At 36.6% G+C, this 24,665-nt stretch overlaps 1 protein-coding gene across 1 annotated transcript in view; it reads right to left on the reverse strand.

Moving 5' to 3' along the window:
- CNTNAP2 (contactin associated protein 2) overlaps positions 1-24,665 on the reverse strand; it is a 2,725,119-nt gene that overhangs the window by 574,019 nt on the left and 2,126,435 nt on the right. Inside the window, exon 14 of the mRNA XM_072652434.1 lies at positions 7,569-7,725. Within this exon, the coding sequence (XP_072508535.1) occupies positions 7,569-7,725 (157 nt within the window). The remainder of the gene's footprint in view (positions 1-7,568; positions 7,726-24,665) is intronic.

Genomic DNA, 24,665 nt, shown 5'->3' on the forward strand with positions numbered 1-24,665 from the left:
TTGAAAAAAATATTACAAAGGTAGAATGGAATTAAGGGATTTAACGGATTTTAATGGATTTAACAAAGAGGAATACTGCCTGGATGAATGGGAGTGACATCAACAGAAGGTCAAGTCTAGGAGGGAAGACAATGATTTTAGGTCAGAGGTGTCAGCAAGACATACAGATGGAAATGTCCATCAAGAAAGTTGTTTAGTCATTTTCTAGCCATGCCTGACTCTTCATTACCTCTTATGGGGCTTTCCTGGTAGAGACACTGTTTTGGTTTCCCATTTTCTTCTCCAGCTTAGCTTACAGCTAAGGAAACTGAAGTAAACAGGGTTAGGTGATTTGCCCAGTGTCACATAACTATTAAGTGTCTAAGGCTGGATTTGAACTCATGAAGATAAGTCTTCTTGACTCCAGATACAGCAATCTACCCACTGTACCACTTAGCTAACCATCAGGAAAGTTGGAGATATGTAAATGAAGTTCAGGAAAATGTAGAGAGATAGATGTGGGAGTTAACAGCATAGATAGAGGTGATAACTCAGTTCATGGGAATGAGTGAGCACTCCAAAGAACTGAGTATAGAGAAAGAAAAGAACAGAGAACGAAATTTAAAAAGAAATAACTAACAGAGTAGAAAAAGCACGTGATATGGATTCAAATGACCTAGGCTCAAATCCTGGTTTGCATACTTATTGTCTGTATGACATTGGGCAAGTCATTTAACTTTACTGGGGCTCAGTTTCCTCAGCTACAAAGTGAGGTAGCTGGACTAGATGGTATTCAAGGTCTTTTCCAATTCTAAATCTATGATTTACAATTAGTATAGAAAATTTTGGGGTCATTCATTCTAACGGGATGGGAAGGAGTAAATGTACCAAAGAAGGAAATCAAGAGTGTTTAGAGAGGGAGGAGAACCACTTGAGAGCAGTGTCATGAAAGCCAAAGAGGAGAATGTATCCAGGCAAGAAGGCTGGTCAAAGGGCATAGTGTTCTGCAGAAAGTTCCAGAATAAGGACTAAAACAAAGCCACTAGAATTAATAAGAAGTAACTGGCTATGTTTAAGAGAGAAGTTTCACTTGAATGGGTGAGGGAGGAAGTGAGATTAGTGAACTCTCTATTCTCCAAAACTTGAGGAAGCTGACACAGCCTACTAGGTAAAATTCAAAGGGGGGGTACATCAATTAATATGAAGGAGCCAGACAGTGAATGACAGTAATTTAAGGGGGAAAAAAGATGGCTTAAAGAAGAGAATACTCGACAAAATCTGTGTACATGCAGTTATATCAATGAAGGATATCCTAAAATCAGAGGAGAGTTGTTTTGTCTATTTATGAACTTAGGTATAAATGTTTCCCTTTCCTTTTTCTGTCTTGGTGAAACAGGACCTGTTCAGTTATTGTCTTAATTATCTTAGGGTTATGTACAACTGTGTGCAAATTACTTGAAACAAAAATAATTTTGATATTGTTTTATTTAGTGACAATGCGTCTATGCTCTGATTGGCTTTAGATAGATTCACAAATAACTAACATTGGCCAGATGAAGCTGGATAGAGATTGTTTCTCCTCCTTTAGGTGTATTTCATTGTTTTCTTTTGTTGTGTTTTTAATCCTGTGATTTTTTAAAGGATGGAAGTTAATGCAAGAAAATGTGCAAAAGGCATGGTTCTTAAGAGCACATTTTAATAAGTGCCAGAGATATTGCGTGACTACTGATGTGGAAAAGTCAAGCATTTTAAGAATCAGGTTTGCAGTCTGTCAATCAATTTATTGAACTTTGTCCCAGGTAATTTGCATACCACTATAGACACAGGCCAAATTATGAAGTTCCTAGAGTACACTGGCTGGGGGCAGAGGTAAAAAAGGAAGGAGTCCCCAAACTGGATCAAGTCCACGTAAACACAAAGTTTCAATACCTGAGCCAGGGATTAAATTAACAATACTAAAATAATTTCTTGCTAAATTATTTTTCATTCTGGAGAAAGTTTGCTAATTTGGGTCCAGTCAGAATAAATATGCATATGGATCTTAGGAGAAAGTCAAGCCCAGATCAAATTCAGGCTGCCAAATAGCTATGTATTTTCAGGTAAATATTATAGAACATCTACATGAACATATGTGATACTTAGGTGAATATTACATAGTGACTATGTCCAAAAGATTTCACTAATGGATTCCTATTCCATTCTTTTCCACTCAGGTATTTATGTATCTTTAATAGCCTGACACAGGTCAGGGCAAGAAGAACAGTGCTGAAATTACCTTTTCTGACTGTGGGTAAATTACTTTACCCCCTCCTTTTGTCTTGTTTTCTTCCTTTCTAAAATGAGGGGGGTTGGCTGAGTGATTTTCAAGTCTCCTTCCATGTCTGACAAAATCATAGATTCAGAGCTGGATAGTACCTTAGAAGTACAAGTTTCTTATATTTTATTGTTCTATGAATTCTTGAAAATAGTAGGTACATAATAAATGCTTGGTGAATCCATTGATTAGAACGAGAAACAGTTCTCATTCTGCTTCCAAAGCCTCTGACAATTTTATCCTGAAATTGCTCATTTCAGAAGTGATTATTTAGCTCACTGAGTCAGTCTGCAAGAGACAAAGAATTACCCAGCAGTGGGCACTTATCTGAAACCAGTGCTTGGTTAATTAGGGTTCTGCCACAGTGGGTGGGAATATTTACTGTTGCTATGAATAGTAAATCATAAATGTTAAATCACATGCCATCACAGGAAATAATTGTACAAAACTTTTTGTGGCATAAGATAATCAGGCAATTATTGAGATGGTTACAGTGCTTGCCTGCCATTGAAGCTGTATTGTTAAAACTAGTCATGCTTTTAGCTATAATCTCATTTATCCTGGCTCCGCATTCATGAATTTTAGCACTGAAAATAAGAGTTTTAATGTTTAACATTTATGCCTAATTTAAGATGTTTTAAGTTTCCTAAGAAGTGTACAGTCTGCACCATATTTTTACTTCCTTAAATTAAAAATGACTCATTTTCTTTTCTTACATGAAATTCACAAGTCTCAGAAAATAAATGTAATTTTTCATTACCATTAATGGAAAGAATCTTCACCTAGGTACCTTGAGACACAAGTCAGTCCTAGATCTGCCAATAATTGTGAATATGGGCAAAACACTTTATCTTTTTAAGCTTCAGCTTCCTAACACAAAATAAGGAGATAATTAAACAAAGGATAGAAGTAACCATATAAAATAAAATGGAAAATTTCAATAAGATATAATTAAAATGCTTTTGCACAACAACCACAAAAATTAAGCTATATTAAGAAGAGAAACTATAGAGTTGGAAAAATATTTTCAATAAAGGTTATTTATAAAAGTCTGATATATATGCATATATATGTATGTATATATGGAAATGATTCAAATATATAACTCCAAAAGCCACTGCCTAATAGACATGTGTTCAAAAGAAAGAAGTTAAGAGCTTTTCAAATAAAAATTACAGTCAATGACCATTTGAAAATATGTTCCAAATCACTAAAAATAAGAGAATTGAAGTTAACATATTTCTAAGTAAAGGAAGAAAAAGTATGAAATGAAAACTTTTTTAAATACAGCATTTTTACAACATTTACTTCAGGAGTTTACGAATCCAATTGTAAAACAATTTTTTAAAAAAAGAAACAGACTTACATGATTAAAGATCTATTAATTACTCATGTTTAGGCTGTGCCAATAGAACAAAAATGGTAATATAACCAAAATTAATTCACATATTCAGTATTAAAAGAAACCATAAAGGGATTATTTTATAGAACTAGATAGAATAATAATGAAATTTCTCTGAAGAAAATGTCTAAAATATCCAAGAAAATAACGAAAAGAAGAAGGAATGAAAGAGTATCTAGAAGTACAGATTTCAACTTATCCTATAAAGAAGTAACCATTAAAGTGACTCAGTCTTACTTAAAACACAGAAAAGTTGATCAGTGGAATAAATTAGGTAAAGAAGATAAACAAGATGTAAAAAAACAATTGAACATAATATAGTATTTGAGAAGCTCAGAGACACTCACATATGGAGTAAGGAGTCCCTATTGATAAAAATTGCTGAGGAAAGAAGGTAGCAATCTTGCAGAAATTGGCTTTAGACCATATATTCACAGGAAATAGCAAATGAATACATATCCTCCATATAAACAGATAAATAATGAAAAAAATGAAGAATAAAGGAAGGCTATGTCTTCCACAAATATGGCAAGCATCATACCTATCAAATTGATAAAAATGACCAGAGAGGAAAATCGGATTAGTGGAGGAATTGTGAGAAAGCAGGCACACTGGTGTACTGATAGCAGAACTGTGCATTGGTTCAATCATATTGGAAAACGTCTTGGAAGTATACTTAAAAGGACATTAAACCAAAATTGCCTATTGGCCAAATAATCCTGCCATTAGACTCATTTTCCAAGGAGTCAGAGATGGAAGGAAAGGACTCATACATACAAGAATATTTGTAGCATAAATTTTGTTTTGACAAGGAAATGGGAAGTAATGTCTATTATTTGGGGAATGTCTGAATAAACTGTGATGTATTCGTGCAATGGAGTCTTATTGTACCATGACAGATTAAGAGAACTATGGAAAACAGTGTATAAACTGATGCAGAGTGAATGAGCAGAACATGGAAAATATACATGAGGAGGACAAAAACATAAGGGAAATAATTCTAAAAGATTTCAGAACTTTGACTAAGGAATAGATAAATTGTAATTTAGAAAGAGTGATGAATCATATCTTGCAATTCTTGATGGTGAGATGATGATGAGAGATACAAAACCATAAACAAATTATCAGGGTATGGCTAATGTTTGTATTTGTTTTGCTTATCTATATGTATTTATTATAAAACAGGACCTCTACTTGGGAAGAAATATGAAAAGGAGGTTGGTGGGTAATGACAAAACTGTAAGGGTGTCATTAAAGCTTTTTAAAAGTTTAGAAAACTTGAGCTTAGCACTTCTGAAGAATGCCTATCTTGTGAAATATCAATTAATAGTAGGACTACAGAAATTGCTATTTATGTATATCAGATTTTTGAAGTTATTTCTATTTAAATTTATAGAATAGCAAAGCAATTTCATTAGATGTGCTGATATAAGACATGAATTTTAAAAAGAAAGGCAATTAAAAAACACCCTGAGGTTTCAACTCATGTCAAACAACTTGAAAAAGGTAATAAAAACTTGGAATATTGAATGTCAGGGGGGTGTAATCTGACAGGCACACTAATATAATAAACACTCAGTAGAGCTGTGAATTGGTCCAGCTGGTCTAGATATCAATCAGGAATTATGCAAACAAAGTGACTAAACTCTTCATAGCATTAGATCCAGATATCTGACGACTGAGCACATATCTAACAGAAGTGAGACAGAAATAAAAATACCATATATACCAAAATATACATAGTAGCACTCTTGGTGTTAACAAAGAACTGGAAGCAACGTGGATGCCCATCAACTAGGACATGATTTTTTAAAACAAAATTATGGCAGAGTAAATGTAACAGAATTTCATTGTATTGTAGAAGTGAAAAATATGATGGTTTTAGAGAAACGTGGCAAGATTTGTATGAACTGATGAGGAGTGAAACAAGCAAAATCAAAAGAAATGATAAAAAAAAAAAAGATCCTTCAGAAGAAGCTGACTTGATAAAAACCACACCATACTTTGCCATAGCAGGAGGCTGAGGGATTATTAGAAAGTTACTGTATAAATTGTCAGTCAACTTCACTGCATTGTATGCCTTCACCGAATTGTTTTTCTTTGTCCTTGAGAGGGATTATTGATCAAGAGGTGGGAAAGGTTTGTTTTGTTTTTCAGAACTACCTGTGATATAAAGACAAAGGTATTAATAAAATATATCTCAAGCAAAACGAGGGTACTGAAACAGATGTCTAAATCTAGAGTCCAGCTCTACCATTCATTATTCAGAGATACTTTTCTGGATCTTTCCTTGAAAGGAACACCCAAGGAAGAACAAAAGCACATAGCTCCTTTAATTGAATAATTCTCAGTGATGACTTCAAGGCAGTTAAGAGAGGTCATGTTTGTGGATTGACATTAACTCACATCATATCTTGAAAGTTGATATAAAGCTCGATATAAAGCTTCTAATTTTATCCTAACTTTTATCTTTATAATTGCTGTTTTTATTCGGAGTAATTAAATTTGTTTGCAAAACTGTTTTTGTCTGTCGCCCCATTTGTCCTTTTATGCTCTTTAAGTTTCTGAATTTGTAATTTATTAATAGCCAATATTGCTATGTGTTGTGTACATTTTTTTACCCTGCCTGCAAATATAACAGATCAAAACTTGGGAGACAACTCTTTGTTTAATAATAGACAACCATATATCACAACGAAATTTGTTTCCAAGTCCCTTAGCATAAATATTTTCTGAAGTGGCCTTACTTAGATATTCTTAGTTGCAAAGTGCCTTTAATATGAGCAAGGTGGTTCTTGGGAGATAATGAATCATTTTTTATGGTCACTATCAGAAAAGTATAACTAAACAGAAATCTAGAGACTCTGGGTCTCAATTCTATCACTTAACTTGGATATGTCATATATCTGAGCTTCTGTGAGTTTCCATTTCTTCATCTATAAAGTGGGGATAATACCCTGAATATTTATATACCTATATAAAGTAATGAATAGGTCTAAGGGAATTGAGAGAATATCTATAAAGTACTTTGCAAGCTTTAAGGAAATATATAATTATCAACTTATTATCATCATCAAATGAAATAATTCAAATGAAACATCTCACAACTTCAACATGCTGAATAAAAGACATCTATATGATAATGACTCAGAAAAGAGGTATATCCAGCTCTGAACTACTAAATAGATACTCCTGGGATCTGTCCTTCCCATGCTGACAGTCAATTTTTGCCTTCTCCTCCTGCTGACACAGGCAGATACTTGCTCCAGAGCTGGACAAATGACCAGAAGACTATGCTGTCACCTGGGAAAGAGATGAAAGGTTTCCACGACAAACATTTCCTGGACTGACTTGCTATCAGAGCACTATCAAAGATAACAAGAAATGATGAAAAAGAAGGGATGGAAGAGAGCTGAAGGTAACAACAGGGAAGGGCTTTTTGGAGAGAGGCTCAAAGTCCACATTTCAGTATGTGACAGCCTTCAATAGAAGAAGCTACTTGGTATGGACAAGCTTACATGGACAGAACTAGGTTCTCTCTTCACCATCAGTTCCCTTCTCTTGTTATGAAGAACATCTCTTTCGTTTATCACAGAAATCATTATCTACTAAAGGCTTGCTATTTTTCTGTCTTTGTGAAATATTAACATATCAATTCTATACCAGTCTATTTCTCAACTCCTGTCCTTCCCATGTGGATCTCTTCCTGACTTTACACTTTTCTACATGTTATTGACATCTGACAGTCGGTTAGCTCCAATTCTTGATAATCTGAACTCTCAACACTTTTCAAACTTGGTATTTCACCTAATGGGTTTCCATACATAGCTAACAGTGCATGCTTGACTGAGGAAAGTGAAAATAGGCACTTACCATTGTTTATGGTCAGCATCACAGTTACAGTAGTATCTTGAATCGGTACAGTTACGTTCAATTCCACACGCACATTTCTGAATTCCAGGTCCAGAACCACCCCAGTAGTAATGCTTCTCATTGGCTTTCCCAACCCACCAGGTGTAAGGGCTTCCATCTACAAGAAGATATGGAAAGCAGAGTTAGGGAAACAGTAGGCTCAGAATCTTTCTGAATGATGTGTTGAATAATGAACTCCTATTGCTTTGCGGCTTTTAATGTTTGTCAAGTTAGGCTGCGTCATCTTGATTATTCTCATTTTTCATGGAATCACAGAAAGTCAGAATAGGAAAAGACCTCAGTGGCCATTTAATCCAACCCATATTTCCAAAAGAATTCCCTCTAAAACAGCTATAACATACTGAAAAAGGAATCTTCCACTCTTTGTCTGACAACTCCCAAAGAGAGGGAACTCACAAAGGTAGCCCATTCCACTTTTGGATAAGTATAATCACTACAAATTTCTTTCCCTCTTTATCTATCTATCTATCTATCTATCTATCTATCTATCTATCTATCTATCTATCTATCTATCTCCAGACTTACTATTTCTTCAATGTGAGGTACTCTCAGTGAGAAAATTCCTTAATGGGAAGGAAACTAGCAATGTCATGAGTGAAATAGTTCCCAACATATAAGAGTCAATAGAAAGTTGGACTAATAGATATAGTCGTGGACTTGGAATCAGGATTTTTCAAAACCTACCTCTGACACTTACTCTACCTGTATGGCACTTGACAATTCAATTAACCACTATGAGACTCACTTTTCTCATCTATGACATGGAGCAGACAGGGTTGCAACAAATAGGCTCTAAGGCTCCTTTCAGCTCTAAATCTAAAAGTCATCCTTAACGTGCCCCTTTGTAATGTCCCTTGCAACTTCAACCCAGTATTTTTAAGTCTTTCCTGTGGGGCCAACCAGACTAAATCTAATTCCACTTCCACACAATAGCCTTTCAAATACTTCAATGCAGATATCCGAATACCATCAAACTCCCTACTTCAGGCTACACTTAAATAGTTCCTTCAACTGTTCTGAAGTTCAGAGATTGACTTGCCCATCACTGAGTTAAAGTCTGAATCCAAGAAGGCAGGTACTAAGTCCATTGCTCTTTACAATCTGGAATGCTGCTTCTCACAGCAACTGGATCATAATGAGCATCATTCCCAGATAGTTTGAAATGCATTAAGTTTTGTTAGAAAACAATACTTCTTTTATAACCTGAGGATGGGACCTTTTGGCAAAAGATGTTAAATGAAAGCTCAGCAGCACACTACTAGTACCAGGCTCAGCAGCCAGTCTGTGGACAAGACTCTTCTTCTTAGAACTCCCCCAAGACCTTAAGGGAAAACACACACACACACACACACACACACACACACACACACACCCACACCCACACACACCCACACACACACACACACACACACACACACATATACACACACAATCTATAGGAGATTTGTTACTCACTGAACACTTTCTAGCTACCAGTTGCCCTATTCTGTACTTTTAAACTTTAAGAACTCAAGAATATTCTGAGATTCAGGTAAAAGTTTAGCACATCTAAGGATGTAGGTAGAAGGGAGGAAAGTGGGAGAGAACTATTCATTCAGGATGAATGCTGGTTCTTAAGTACATATGAAAGAATGAACACTCAAGATGGAGTAGTGACACACTACAGGTTCTTAGTCACAGATGAGAAGGTCTCCTAAGGGTTTTTCCATTGATTAAGGGTATATGTTCTATGGCTCAGGATGTTTCATTTTGTACCTCTGAAGACTTGAACCTGATCTCTTAGGAAACCTGACACATATATACCTCCAAATTTGCAATGTGGGTCAGTGAGGGAGTAATAAAAATATAAAACATGTTCCAGAAGTCCACTGGGATTACAGGATGATCCACCCATCTTACTTGGGGAAAAAACAATCTCTGCTTTGACTACTTCAACAAAGAGTGATTAAATGCCTGCTATAATAATAGGTGCTACTTTAGAAGACTTATTGGATGCTTGCAAAACACTGTACAAACATTATTTCATGTGATCATTATAACAATCCTGTAGGGAGGGGAGTGCTATAGTCAAAGTATCTTCTCCATCCTGGAACAGAGGTTTAGAAAGGCTTAAGGACTTATTGTTACACAGCTGGGAAGCATGAGAAGATGAATTTGAAATCAGGTCTCTCTAGAAACCAAGCCTGGTGTTTTTTGCCTTCTTTTCTTTTCTTTTGTTTTTTACATTGTGTTATGCTGCCTCCTTGCTTACTTATATAGATGATATGATACCAGGGACATATTAATAATTTATCATAGCAATAAAAGAAAATACTCAGTGATCACTCTTCGTAGATGTTTTACCACCAGGAACTATCTCTTATCCTTATGCAGAAATAGAGATACTCTAATAAGAGAGAACGGGAGCCATTTCCAATGAACCCCAATTCCCCCACCTCACCCCCAAACTTGTCTACCTATCTTGGCTGATGAAACAACACAGGACAATGGAGCCTTTTATTGGTCTATTGGCCATCTACTAGGGATATGATAGGCTGTTGAAATGTTTCTGTGGGCAAGTAGTCATAACCATAGAATGTTAGAGCTGGAAGAAACCTTCAAGAGCATCTAGGGCAATTACTTCATTTTATTGGTGAAGGATGATCCAGAGTGAGAAGATGATTTTTCCTTGCTAACACAGCCAGTTAGCAGGACAACATAGACCTATATTTTTCTTTAACCTTTACTTTATTACTCTTTTCACCGTGCCACAGAGGCTATTTGGTTAATTTTTGGCTTGTACCATTACTTTCTTAAAAAATAAAACAACAGAAAGAACTCAAATCCAAAGAAAACAGTAAAAAGACTATGTAGGAATCACTGGAACCACATTGAAAGAAACAATAGACTTTGATTCAGAGAGTCTAATGAATTCAGTCTTTAAGAATTCAGACAAAAATATATTTTAATGACATCCCTGGTCATTTGAACTGTTTTTATGTTGCAATGAGATTTTTGTAAAAATCATACTGTCAAAGCATTAGTAATAGTGGATTTAGAAATTTAAGGGACCTTAGAGATCATCTAATCTATGAGTTCTTAACCTAAGGTCCTTGAATGTGATCTTTACTATATATTTTGGTGACAGTATTTCAATACAGTTGGTTTCCTTTGTAATTCTGTTTTTTTTTTTCATTTAAAAACATTATTCTGAGAAGGAATCTAATATTCTACCAGATTACTAATGACATAAAAGGTTAAGAATCCCTGATCTACAGGGGTGAAACAAGGATGTTCATTATCACCGCTGTTATTCAATATGGTGTTAAAAATGTTACCTTTAGCAATAGGAGAAAAAAAAAGTTGACAGAATTAGAATAGGCAAAGAAGAAACTAAGTGATCACTCTTTGCAGATGATATGATGATATACTTAGAGAATCTTAGCGAATCAAGTAAAAAAACTACTTGAAATAATAAACAACTTTGTCAAAATTGTAGGTTACAAAATAAATCCAAATAAATCATCTGCATTCTATATATTACTAACAAAGCCCAACAGCAAGAGATGAAAAGAGAAATCCCATTTAAAGCTACAGTAGAGACAATAAAATATCTGGGAGTCTACCTGCCAAAATAAACCTAGGCACTATATGAACTCAATTAAAAACACTTTTTGCACACATAAAGTCAGATCTAAGTAAGTGGAAAAACATCAGTTGCTCATAGGTAGGCCGAGCTAGTATAATAAAAATGACAATTCTACCTAAATTAATATACTTATTCAGTGCCATACCAATCAAACTACCAGATAATTATTTTCTAGAGCTAGAAAAAATAATATCAAAATTCATCTGGAGGAACAAAAGGTCCAGAATATCAAGGGAACTAATGAAAAGAAATGCTAGGGAAGGTGGCCTAGCCCCACCAGACCTCAAATTGTATTATAAAGTAGCAATCATCAAAACCACTTGGTATTGGCTAAGAAATGGAGACTTAGACCAGTGGAATAGGTTAGGCACTCAAGACATAGTAGTCAATGAATATAGCAATCTACTATTTGAAAAACCCAAGGACCCCAGCTTCTGGGATAAGAACTCACTGTTTGATAAAAACTGCTGGGAAACCTAGATAACAGTGTGGCAGAAACTGGGCATAGACCAGTGTACACAGACACTGTACATAAGAATAAATTCCAAATGGATACATGATACAAATGGTATAGGTATAAATATTGCTAAATATTGATATTATAAATAAATTAAGGGAGCAAGGAATAGTGTATTTGTCAGATTTATGGAGAATGGAGAAATTTATGACCAAACAAGAGCTAGAGAACATTATGAAGTGCAAAATGGATAATTTCGATTACATCAAATTGAAAAGTTTTTACACAAACAAACTTAATGGAACCAAGATTAGGAGGGAAGCAAAAACCTGGGAAAGAATTTTTGCAACTAGTGCCTGTGATAAAGGTCTCATTTCTAAAATTAATAGAGAACTGAGTTAAATTTGCAAAAATACAAGTCATTCCCCAATTGATGTGTGTTTGTCCTTCAGTGCTGAAGAAGACCATGCCATCAGAGAAATAATGACATGACTTACACTTGAATTTTTTTGAGTGAGGGAGGGCTGTGCAGGTCACCAGCCTCTCTTCTCCTCCAGAGTCATCTGAATCCAGTGACCAGATATTCATCAGGATGACTGGAGATGACCCAGGATGAGGCAATGGGGGTTAAGTGACTTTCCCAAGGTCACACAGCTTGTGAGTGTCAAGTGTCTGAGGTGAGATTTGAACTCAGATCCTCCTGACTCTTGCACTGGTGTTTTATCCTCTGTACCACCTAGCTTCCCCTCCCCAATTGATAAATAGTCAAAGGATATGAATAGGCAGTTTTCAGAAGAAAAAATTAAGGCTATTTACATTCATATGAAAAAATTCCCTAAATATCTATTGATTACAGAGATGAAAATCAAAACAACTCTGAGGTACCACATCACACCTATCAGATTGGCTAACATGGCAAAATAGGAAGATAATAAATGTTGGAGAAGATGTGGGAGAGTTGGAATTCATTGTTGGAGGAATTGTGAGCTAATCCAATCATTCTGGACAGCAATTTGGAACTATGTTTAAAGGGCAACAAAAATGTGCATACCCTTTGACCCATCAACATTGCTTCTAGGACTGTATCCCAAAGAGATCATAAAAATGGGAAAGGGTCTCACATGTACAAAAATATTTATAGCAGTTCTCTTTGTGGTGGCCAAGAACTGGAAATCAAGGGGATGCCCGTCAACTGGGGAATGCCTGAACAAGTTGTGGTATATAAAGATAATGGAATACTATTGTGCTATAAGAAATGATGAACAGAAAGACTTCAGAGAGGCCTGGAAGGATTTATATGAACTGATGGTGAGTGAAAGGAGCAGAACCAGGAGAACTTTGTACACAGTAACAGCCACAGTGTGCAAAGAATTTTTCTGCCAGACTTAGCTCATCACAGAAATGCAAGAACCTAAAACATTCCCAATGCACTCGAAGCAAAATGCCTTCCACATCCGGAGAAAGAACTATAGAATTAGATTGCAGAATGAAGCAGAATATTTTCTCCTGTGTTATGCTTTGTTTTGTTTTTTCTCATGGTTTCTCGCATTTATTTTAGTTCTTCTTTGCAACATGAATCATGTGAAAATGTGTTTAATAAGAATGCATGTGAAGAACTCATGTAAGATTGCATACTGTCTCAGGGAGGGGGAGAAAATGTAAGACCTATGAAAGTGACTGTAGAAAACTGAAAACAAATATGAATTTAAAAAAAAGAATCCCTGATCTAGTCCAAGTCCTACATATTATAGATGAGGAAACTAAGGTCCAAAGAAGTTAAACTGACTTGCCCAGAGTTATTTAGGCAATGGATAACAGTCAGAATTAGACTAATTCCTCTTTAAATCCAGTGACCTTTCCACCAAATGAGGGATTCCTGACTTGTTATGGGTAGATGTCTAGGGCTCCCTAGGAGATATTGAAAGTGGTTTGATTCATATTCATAGTAAGCATTGACATATTGATCTTTCTCTAGACTCAATAACATATGCTGCTTGATTTAGGATATTTTGGAAGCTAGGCAGGATAGAGGAAAGAGGGTTAGAACTGGAGTCAGGAATAGCTGAGATCAAATCTGACCTGAAACCTTTACCACCAGTGTGACTGTGAGTAAATCACAAGCTATGCTTCAATTTCATCACCTGTAAAATGACAATAACATAATAAATGATAATAATAGCACCTCCTCAGGGTTGTGAGCATGAGCTAAAATAATATTTTGTAAAATGCTTTGTGTACCTGTATTTAGAGCTAGAAGAAACTGTTAAGGCTATCTAGTCCCATTTTCCCCACCACATGTTCCAGATAAGAAAGGTGAAGCTCAGAGTGGTTAAATGACTTATCCTCAGTCATACAGCTTGTAAGTGTCAGAGGCAAAAATGGAACCCAGGTCTTACTGATTCCAGGCACAGTGTATAGACCCAGTGCCTGGAATCAAGATTTCTCTTCATGAGTTCAAATTTGTCCTCTGACACTTACTAGCCTTATGATCCTGGGAAAGTCAATTAACATTGTTTTCCTTAGTTTCCCTCTCTGTAAAATGATTTGAAAAAGAAAATGGCAAACAACTCAAATACCTTTGCCGAGAAAACCACATGTGGGGGACCAAAAATTGACTAAAAAACCCAACAGCTTACTAATTTCAGTTCTATGTTCTAAACAAGACTCTTGTATAGAGTTGCTCACTCTTTCTATTACTTTGTATTGCCTCTGAGATGATAGGGAACCACTTTGTTGCAGGATGGCTAGGCTTTAGGATGTGAATATGAAACAGTTTTGGCACTAAGTTTCTCAGGTGTGAATCAGAAAGGCTAAAATGAAGGAGGAACTAGCAAAAGAGAAGAGGAGGAAGACAAATGCCCTACCAATATTATCAACACTAGTTAATCCTCTCCCAAATGTCTGGAACTCCCAATTTTGTTTGACTTGCTTTAGCAAGCAATTTGGTAGACTAGGAATATTTTTACTGGCAAGCAGATAAGGATCTTTGAAATGAGAGGACAGAAGGAAATGAAGAGTAATTTCTGCTTTGTGGCAAAACAATAGATCTGTTTATAACCACATTACAGCTCAAGGATCCAGAAGCTCGGTTGTCTTCTCTCTTAACACTGTAAACAGAAAACAATCTGGGTGTGTTATTATAGTGAAAGGGCTAGGAAGCAGAGGCAGAATGTGTAGTGCATCCAACTCATTATTCATTCACTGCAATCAGATCAATGTTCTGGGATTCTGAGATGGGGATAGAAAACACTTCTTTGTAATGGTAATTTTCTGACAGGATTGTATTTCTTTCATAATACAAAGAGAAAGTGGGATGATCAGCTGATTTTATTCCATTCTACAAATATGTATTAAAAATTTCCCACTAGGTCTAGAGCACTGTTCTGAGTTCCAAGGAGGATGGTATAGTAAATAATATCACTTTTTCTGTAAGAAAAGGAAGAACTAACCCAGAGGTGCCATAGATATATTGATGGTCCAAGCAACTTCTAAAGATCTTTGGGGTTGCGGGGGGGGGGGGGGGGGGCAATAAAAGAGTCTTCCCAATTTACAGAGGTTTGCTTCGAGACCTAGAGCTTTCCTTTAGATCACAAAATGAATTTAAGATGAATTGCAGATAAATTTAAATAGACAGTGTGGTTTCATGAAAAGGACCACAGAATTAGAGTCAAAAGACCCAAGATATGCCTCTCATTCCAGCTGTGTTACCTCTGGGCACATCATTTAAACACTTTGAGTTTCAGTTTACTAATTTCTAAAATGGGAATTGTAAAGCTTGTATTTTTTTCTTGAAATGCCTGTTGTAAGGATCAAATGAAATAATATGTGGAATTTCTCTGTCAGCTCTAAGAAGCCAGAAAACACTTCGCCCCTCTTTAAGCAAACTACTCCCCTATTTGTCTTGAGGGCACCATTATCATTCTGTTCATTGCCAGAGTCTCATAGTGATCCTCTAGGCTCTTACATTCTCTAATTCTGTCAAGTTCCCAAGTGTCAATCATTATCTCTTATCTCTACTATTGTAAGAGCTTCCTAATTATATTATTGGCTTCTCAGTGTTCTGTATCTTACCCCCTCTCCCCAATAAATTCTCCACACAGTTGTCAAAATAATTTCCCTAAAGCACAAATTTGACTAGATCTCTTTCTTTCTCCTCAAGAACCTTCAATGACTCCCAATTGCCTTTGCGACAAAACACCAACTCATTTTTAACTTGTCAAAATCTGACTGTAGCCTACCTTTCAAGTTTATTTCAGATTATTTTCCTTCACAGATTTCATTGTCCAATCAAACTGTCTTTGCTACACCTTGAAACTGAAGTCTCATCTCTGAGGCCAAGTAAAGTAGGATTTTTTCTTACTTTTGTTCTAGCTTGATCAAGTATAATGTCTCTATTTGAATGTGATTAAAGATCTTCCCCATGCACTGAGGGTAGCTTGATTAGGGAAGTTGTTTTGTAGGGGGGTCCCAAGTACCTTTTGTTTTTTCTATTGAGGCACTGGGTCAGAGGGTCATGCCCTCTGGCTCTGAAAAGTATATAAATACTCTGAGGATGAGGTTTTATTTTGGGGCTTAATTTTTGGAAGAAGGTTTGTGTGCCAGATGAGAGACTCTGGGAAGCCGCTAAGCAGCCCCCAGGCTTGAAAACCCAGATGCTAGTGCTTCCCTCTCTGGAAACTATGGTTAGACAGTTGGACCTGTTTGTTGAATTGTGATCTATGTATCTATTACGGTCAGAGGAAGCCATGTCTGTTGATCTTTGATTTCTCTGTATTTTCTCTGAAGTTCAAGGTGCTGACTTTTTAAAGGAATGATATGTGTGCTTGATTAAAGTGATTGTTAACCTCTCAAAAGTTGCCTTCCTTTTATGAATGCAGATCTAACAACCTGGGGTAGCAGGCCCCTCTGTGTATGTTGGGGTGCTTACTGATACATCTTCTCATCTATCAAGGTCTTTACAATCTGTCCCTCATGTCTAGAATGTCCTCGTTTCCTCTTCACTTCCAATTCTTAGAATTGTAACTTTGCTCTTAGAAGTCTAACACTTGGGGGGTGGGTGAGGGAGGTGGAAGAATTTCTTCTTAGGTTCTAACACATCCTTATCTGAAGGAAGAACGTTAACATGTGGTATATTTCCCAGGCTACCAGAATTGTTGAGCCTTAGTGACCAGTATTCGGCAATGTGACTAAAATTCTATAACTGAATATCAATTATTAAATTCTACTTTTATGTGAAATTTAGCAGAAGGGGAAATGATTTCTGCTGCTTTGTTTAAAACTAGCAATCTACCTTCATTTATATGCTAATTGGAGTGCTACCTTTTAACTCCACACAGCTCATTATTCACCTGTTAATTGACTTTTGGGAAAAGCAAACCATCTACCCAATTTAAGGTGATAAAGAGGATAGGGGCTTTGGAAAAAAAAAAAAGAAATGGAGTGGTGGAAAAAAATAATTTAATTATCTGTTTCCTAGAGTTCAAAATACACTTGCTAACCTCCAAGGGTGAAGAGTACTGTTAACTAAATTAAGTAGTTGTAAATCATTGTAACAAGGAGATTAGGTAATGGGGAACATGCTCAAAGTGGGGAAAAACTAAATTATCAAAGTATAGGTACATTGTAATGAAAGGGCCCAAATATGGACTGAATTAAACCTAATGATAGTATAATGTCTGTAGTTACTTAAAATGAAAAGAAAGTCTTTATTATGGTGAAGTGTTTACTATGGTCTGGCTGATTAAATAGGACAGGGAGAAAGAAAAAAGAGAAGCTGGAGCCAGGATTGGAGAAAACAGATGCTTTTTGGACAGAGCTTACAACAGGCATTTTGGTACTCAAATCTGAAAACTCTGCCCTTGCCTTTCTCTGCACTTCTACTTGCAAACCGTGCTGTTTCTTTTCACCACAGGTACTGAGCCTTCTCTGTAACAATAATATTTATTTAGCTCTTCAATGTATGCACTTTATCTCATCGGATGCTCACAGCCATCTTGTGAAGTTGTTACTAAAAGAGTTTTTATTCCTTACAAAGATGAAATGGTCTGCCCATGGTCACAGAATGGTGGCTGAAGTAACATTCAAACTCAGCACTCTGGGCTCTAATTTTAGCAATCTATTCTTCCACATGTATTATCTCACTATATCACATGGAACTTAGCACAGAACCAAAAATCTGTCTGCCATGGAAAATAGAAATTCTTGTCAGTAAAAATCTGTGCATTTGTAAAAAGGTAAACTGAAAATACCTTCTCTCTCCACTTCACTCTCATGCACCTTATATTGATGACTACCTTGCCTAGACCAGTACTATTTTTTTTTCTGGGAAATGAAACAATGATATTGTTTCAAGAAGACAATTGCAGTTCCTCCTTATATAAAATGTGATCTGGACTGATATTTTTCAACATTTGCTTCAGGAAACCATAGGATTCCATGAATGGACTCTAGGAGTTCCTTCAAGAAAATGTAGTTATCATGAGCAACTAATTTGTCTCTGCTTCATCCCTGGCAGAACTCTAATATTATGTCAAGGTACAGTGTCTCAGACATTAAAGGAAACTCAGAAACTTGATTTGATTCTACAAGCATTGGCTAAGTACTTACTACTTGATAGGCAATATGATAGTCCAGGGTTGGAGAACCTGGAGCCTTGAGGCCACAAATGACCCTCTGGGTCCCCAAGTGTGACCCTTTGACTGAATTCAGATTCAGACTTGGCTATAAAATGAAGGGTTTAATCTGAATTCAGTCAAAGGGCTGCACTTGAGGAGCTAGAGGGCCACATGTGGCTTTGACGTGACAGGTTCCCCAGCCCTATAGCTAGTCACTTAATGTCTCATTCAGATAAGCAAATTTATGGAAAATGCTTTGTAAACCTTAAGGTACCATATACATATTAGCTCCCGTTATTTTTACCATCACTATCATCCATGATGAAGCTATAAAAACCAAAATGAAAATCTCTCTTCATGGAGCTTAAATTCTACAAAAACATCTATTTCCAGAAATTGGAAAATCTAGAATGCTTACTGCCAAGTTATTGATAAAATACATATCTTTTAAAACTATATATATATATACATATATATATGTTTATATGAAAGCAGTACATTTAAAGGGAGATGTCCAGCAAGTACCTGGAGATTCAGAATCAAAACTCAAAAGAGAGGTGAGAGCTAGAAGAAAGATCTAGTAATTAAGTGTTGTTCATCCTTGGTTCTCAAAGAGGACCAATGACATCATGGGGTGATGGCTTGACCTGAGCATGGATTGGATTTAAGTGAGGCAGAGTCATACAAAGTCATCAGCTTCAATATCTCCTCCAGTCATCAAAGTCCAGTGGCAAGACAAAGATAAAGATGACCAACAATGACCTAGGATACAGCGGGTGACCTTGGCCTTTCTAAACTAATGTCTTTCCCAGGTCTCATTTTGTCTGAGGCCACATCTATTCAATGACTCAAGGCTGGGTAAGAATTGAGACAAAATCTGGTCCAATTTATCATCATGAAGATATCAATTTGGGAAGGAAGCCCTTAAAGTTTCTGGCCAGAACATAAAACAATTATTATTTACAATCATTCCAAATCATCAAAACTAAACAATGAGCCAGAGGCTTGGATTGGGACTATTGTATGTAAGGTAAATTTTAGTATAGGTAAGGTGGATTTTAGTGTGTGTAAAGTGAATTTCTGTTTTTATTTCTTAGAGTTCAGTTTCCCAGGATCCATAGCCATAACAATCTCTCATTTCCAGGTTTCTACCATGCCTGTACAGTTATATAATGATAAATAACACAAACATCCACTGTGGCCGTTCAGTGAGATACAGGGACGAGGTGATGTAAACTTGTGAGGCTATTGCTGGAAATATGCCTTCTTTGCTGCCCTATAAAGTAGGTAGTCACTGGTTGGTAAATGGGAAACCTTAGGTTTGAATGCACAAGTAGGGAACGCTGTGTGTGCCTTGAGTGGCCCCCATCAAGGCTTGGGGGGAATTTGTGTTTGCCTTAACTGGCCACCATTGAGGCTTGAGGGGATTTGGAGGAAGCACAAGTTATGCTTGTCTCCATTGACCTCATCAAAATGTAGGGGTGGTTGTCCACCCCTTTCTTTCTGGCCCCTAGAAGAAGGGTGATTAGGGAATGTAGGAGTTATGCTCATGTTATCAACAATCCTCTTCTGAGAAAAGTAGACTAGAATAAAGTAAGATTATTAATCCCTTTGTGGTATCTTTCCTGTCTGACCAAATCAAGAGTGAACCTGTGCTAGAAGTCCTCCTGTGTAACTATGTTTATCTATCTTACAGTTATTATTGGCTGTTCCATGAAAACCAGAGTAATTTGGGTTTAAAAGGTAGTCAAGTAGCTCCATTTAAAGGCCATGGACTTTTTAAAAAAGTTGTTTTTTCAGATTTTCAGATTAGATTTCAAGAAATAAAAAATAAAACCTGTGCAGGATAAAAAGCAAATTGTCCCAACTTTTTGAAAGAGGAAAAGAAAGAAAGAAAAAGGAAGATGAAAATGGGAGGAGGAAGAGAAGGGAACCTAGTTCATGTATTCCCATCAATACACACAGCATCTATAGGAGAAGTAAGCTTAGACTCGGACCATAATAGTAGTGAGGCACACTGGTAAAGAATTTGTGTGACAGGGTTTAACACATATCACCTGCTTTGGAAGTCCTTCTCTTTCTGGGTAGAGACTTCATGCAGAACTCTTGCTGTTATTCATCAGTACATGGAGGGAAAAGTTGAAGAAGTATGAAGTAATCTCTGAGAGGCTAGACTTTGAAAAACACAATGTGAGGACTTAGCTTTGGGATATGCCCTCAGGTTGGAAGAGAGGAGAATGGATACATTAAAAACAAAACAATGGAGAGACATAATAGTGAGTAGGAAAACAGAATGGCAGAATTCATGGAAATAGTGATTCTCATAGAGGTACCACAGAGTATTGTAGAGTACTACAGAAGAGTTAAGGAAAGGGGCCATTGGATTTGATGATCCCAATCATGGGCAAAGTTACAGATGGGGATTGGGTGGACAGAAAATACATTTCAAGGGGATAACTAGTTAACAGGCCAACTCTACAATGTGATGAATTGCAAAGAAAGTGCTGACGTGAATAAATAGACAAAGTTTCCTCACCTAGGAGCACTTCATACCAATGAAATAATAGGTCCATTTTTTTGTCCTTATTTTTATTAACCTGAGATACTAAATCATTAAACACTTTTCTCTAAAATCCTCTGTTCCTTTCGTTATTATCTTCTCTGGGGAGACAATCTGACACTATGATTTTAATGAATGAATGTGTCTACACAAGAAGGCATGCATACTTTCAAGGCCATTTTTACCCTAGAGCATTGCAGACTTTGCAGTTGAAGTTAATAGGGTGCCAATCCCCAAAATTATCAGTCACTTTTTTTCCTATCTGACTAAAAACAATGGGTCTGGGACACAAGAATCATTTTTCTATTTTATATACAAGGAAACCAGTGCAAAGGGGAATTAAGCAACTTGCCCAAGGTCAAACAATTGGTTGTAGAGCAGCGTTTCAAAATTAGGTCTTGGGAGTCCAAAAGGAATACTCTTTTCACTTACATCAACCTGCTTCTCAAATGAAAGTTTGCCTTGGGCCTTAAGCATAAAGATATTCTGAAACTCCATATTTTGTGAATATTTTATTTCATTTAGCCAAACTGATAGATCATTTTGTGCTAAAGTATAGAAAAAAAAGATGTATCCATCCCTTTATTGGATTTGCCCATCAAGGAAGCAATACCATTTTGTAAGCTCCTGGGCAACTCTGAAGAGGAGGATTATTGAAGGCAGAAACAGAAAGAGGTAGCAGATCGAACTGAAGCTCAGAAAAAAAAAAGTCAGTCCAGAAATACTGTGACTAAAATATGCCCTTTGTTTCTTGACTTAGAGCACACATGTAAATAATTCAACTAAAGGAATCTGAGAATCATTTCAGGGCTCTTCATCCTTTTCCTTCTCCCTTCTCCTTTATTTGTCTACTCTTTTTATATTTTTACATTCTACTTTAAATTTTACTTTTTTCAATATTTATTTACCAATTATCTTCTACCTGCAGAGCCTATGTTAGGCTCTCGAGGAGGGGGAGGATATTAGTGGTGGTTAGGCAAAGATAAAAAGATAAAATAAGACACAAAGGTATAGTTCATTTCCGTTTTGTGTTCATGTTCAATTCAATATTATAAACACTTACTTAAAGCATACTGTCAATCCATGTGTCGGGCACTGGGCTATTTTAAACTCATTGAGAAAAGGAATCTTTTTTCTTATTCCCAAATTTCCCTCAGCACCTAGCATAGTACTTGGTACACAGTAGATACTCAATACTTGATGAACTGAATTGAGTAAACAGAACAGTTAATATTAAGGGATGTATTATGACTAAGACTTCTGACAGAGTTATTTGAAATGATCCTGGGGATGAGGAGTAGGAGAGAAGGCCATTTTTGATAATGTGAGGACAAATCTGGACTGAAAGCTAATTTTAAGAGACAAAGAATATTCCGAGGTTTATTTAAGGTAATAAAAGCTCAAGTAGACTAAACAGAAATCATAATGTCAATGTGAGAATACTGTTGCTGATGAATAAAATGGAAATCTGATAGTCTGATGTAAGGAAACTTTGAATAATATCCCATGGACTGTGGGGAGTAGGTCATTGAAAACTTAAAAACAAAAACAAAAAAGGACTATATCTGCCTGTCCATTCGGTGTTATTTCTGTCTATATCCTCCCACAAATTTGTGACATAAGGTCCAACCTTTTTCTCTGGGTCAGATGTGTTTCTGATTTCATTCTTCACACTGAAGCATGGCATGGTGGAAACAGGAAGCAGAGGATTTTTGTTCAAATTCCATTTCTGATGTATACTACCCACGTCACCTTAGGTAAGCCACTTAAAACTCCCTGGGTTTCCATTTCATTTCATAAATGAGGAAATCAAACTAGATGTCTACTGAAATCCTTTCATTTCAATTTCCTGTGATCTTCTGCAATATTCCTTTTTGAAATGTGTTATACACTGTTCACACCCACCATGAACCTCTCTATTGACCTTCAGATAATCCTTAACTTCCATTCTTTAGACACACCAATGTTCCAAAGACTCTCAGGGATGCCAAGAAGTGTATTTGTCTGTTGGTTTCCTTGGTCAGGATTTACAATGTCATTAGTGTAGGCAACTCCTGAGGAACCCTTTCTACTAACACAGAAAAAAAACAGCCCACAAAGAACAAACCAAAAATCCCTTTGTGTTGGAGAGTTGTGTGAGTCAGTTCAAGGTTAAATGACTTGTCCAGGGTTGCAAACCCATTATATGACAGAGGTAAGCATAAGCATCTTTCTGGTATCTAAACTGGCCCTCTATGCACTATGACATTGTCAGGTACTTTCAGAAGAATATGGATATTTGGAAGATGTACCTTGGTTTCAAGGAAAAGTTTAGGATCATTGCTTTCTTCTTCCCATTAATCTGTATACAGCTCATAGTCTGTTTATGATATCTAGTATTTATATATACACAGATGTGTATATAGGCATATTTATATGTATATTCTTTGAAGGATAAGCTCTATGGGTTGCCATTCTGACTATCTATTATTGTCAAGACAGGATAGTTAGGCTAAATCCTTTTGAATGGCTATGGATCCTATTTAGTAAGTCTTCCCAAAGCAGCCTCTCCTAATTTCCACACAGCAGAGAGTAGTTCAAAGTAGCCAAGGAAGGGTCTTGCTAGGCTTTACAAATGAACAAAGGACTGTGGGCTCAGGTAGGACTGGAAGGGCTACCGTTAGTGACATTGTAAGGGAGGTCACCTCTATAAGGTGCCTCTCCTTGTAATACTCTTGAAGTCACTTCTGATAGTTCCTGTTTTTGTTCTCCAAGCTTGAGAGCCAACTTATCAGGAAACAGGGAATGAAAGGGTATTCTTTATTATTCCAGTAAAACTATTACATCTGGAGCTCTCTGATAATGTTTTTGTCAAAGGGTAAAGAGTCAGAAAAATCACAACCTTAGAAATATAACCAGACATGTTATCATAGACTTAGCTCTGCATAGGTCTAGAACAGGTGGAGTGAATCTGTGCAGAGAAGAGGGAGGGAGGGAAAGGAAGGGAAGGGGGAGAGGAAGACAGGAGGAGGAGAGATAGAGACACACACACATGCACGTGCACGCGCAGAGAGGCAGAGAGAGAGAGAGAGAGAGAGAGAGAGAGAGAGAGAGAGAGAGAGAGAGAGAGAGAGGAACAAGGGAACTTGGAGTCTCAGCAGTGATTCTGCACATAGGAGCAAGAAAGAGTTAGCCCTAGGATAAAAGTGAAGGATGAAATGTCCTGACTCTTCACTGAGAAGTTGTCAAATGAGAGGTATGTATGGACATGAGCATATGAATCCTATTGCCTTCCCCCATTCAATGACTGGGGATAGGGAGGTGGCAGGAGTAAAGAAAAACATGTTTGATGATATTACGTATGTCTAAATAACAAAATATTGAGGTTCCTATACTCAGTATTTTGGAATTTTCAGGGAAAAGGGAAAAAGAGCAGGGGGACTGGAGAGGAGGGAAAATGATAGAAAATGGCTCAACAGCTAGAGGAAAGGGATAGAAGGAAATCCAGAGCATCAGTCCTAAGTATGCAGGTATGGGTCTGTGACACCTATAGGAATTAATACCATGCTTTTGTTTAGCAAAGCACTCAAGCAGTCAGATTATTTGTGCTGAGCCTAATTATTTACCAGTGTTCTGTTTCAGGGCTTCTTATTCATTAAATGACCCAGCTAACATTATTGATGCATGCCATTTGGATGGCAATACAATTGCTTATAATATATTTTTAAAATTCTCTTGTTTTCTCAAGGCTCATTTTGGAGACAAAAGATGTGAAATCAGAGGAAATGGGTTCTAACTC

The sequence above is a fragment of the Notamacropus eugenii genome, chromosome 3 (genome assembly GCF_028372415.1).
Source record: "Notamacropus eugenii isolate mMacEug1 chromosome 3, mMacEug1.pri_v2, whole genome shotgun sequence".
Lineage (NCBI taxonomy): Eukaryota > Metazoa > Chordata > Mammalia > Diprotodontia > Macropodidae > Notamacropus > Notamacropus eugenii.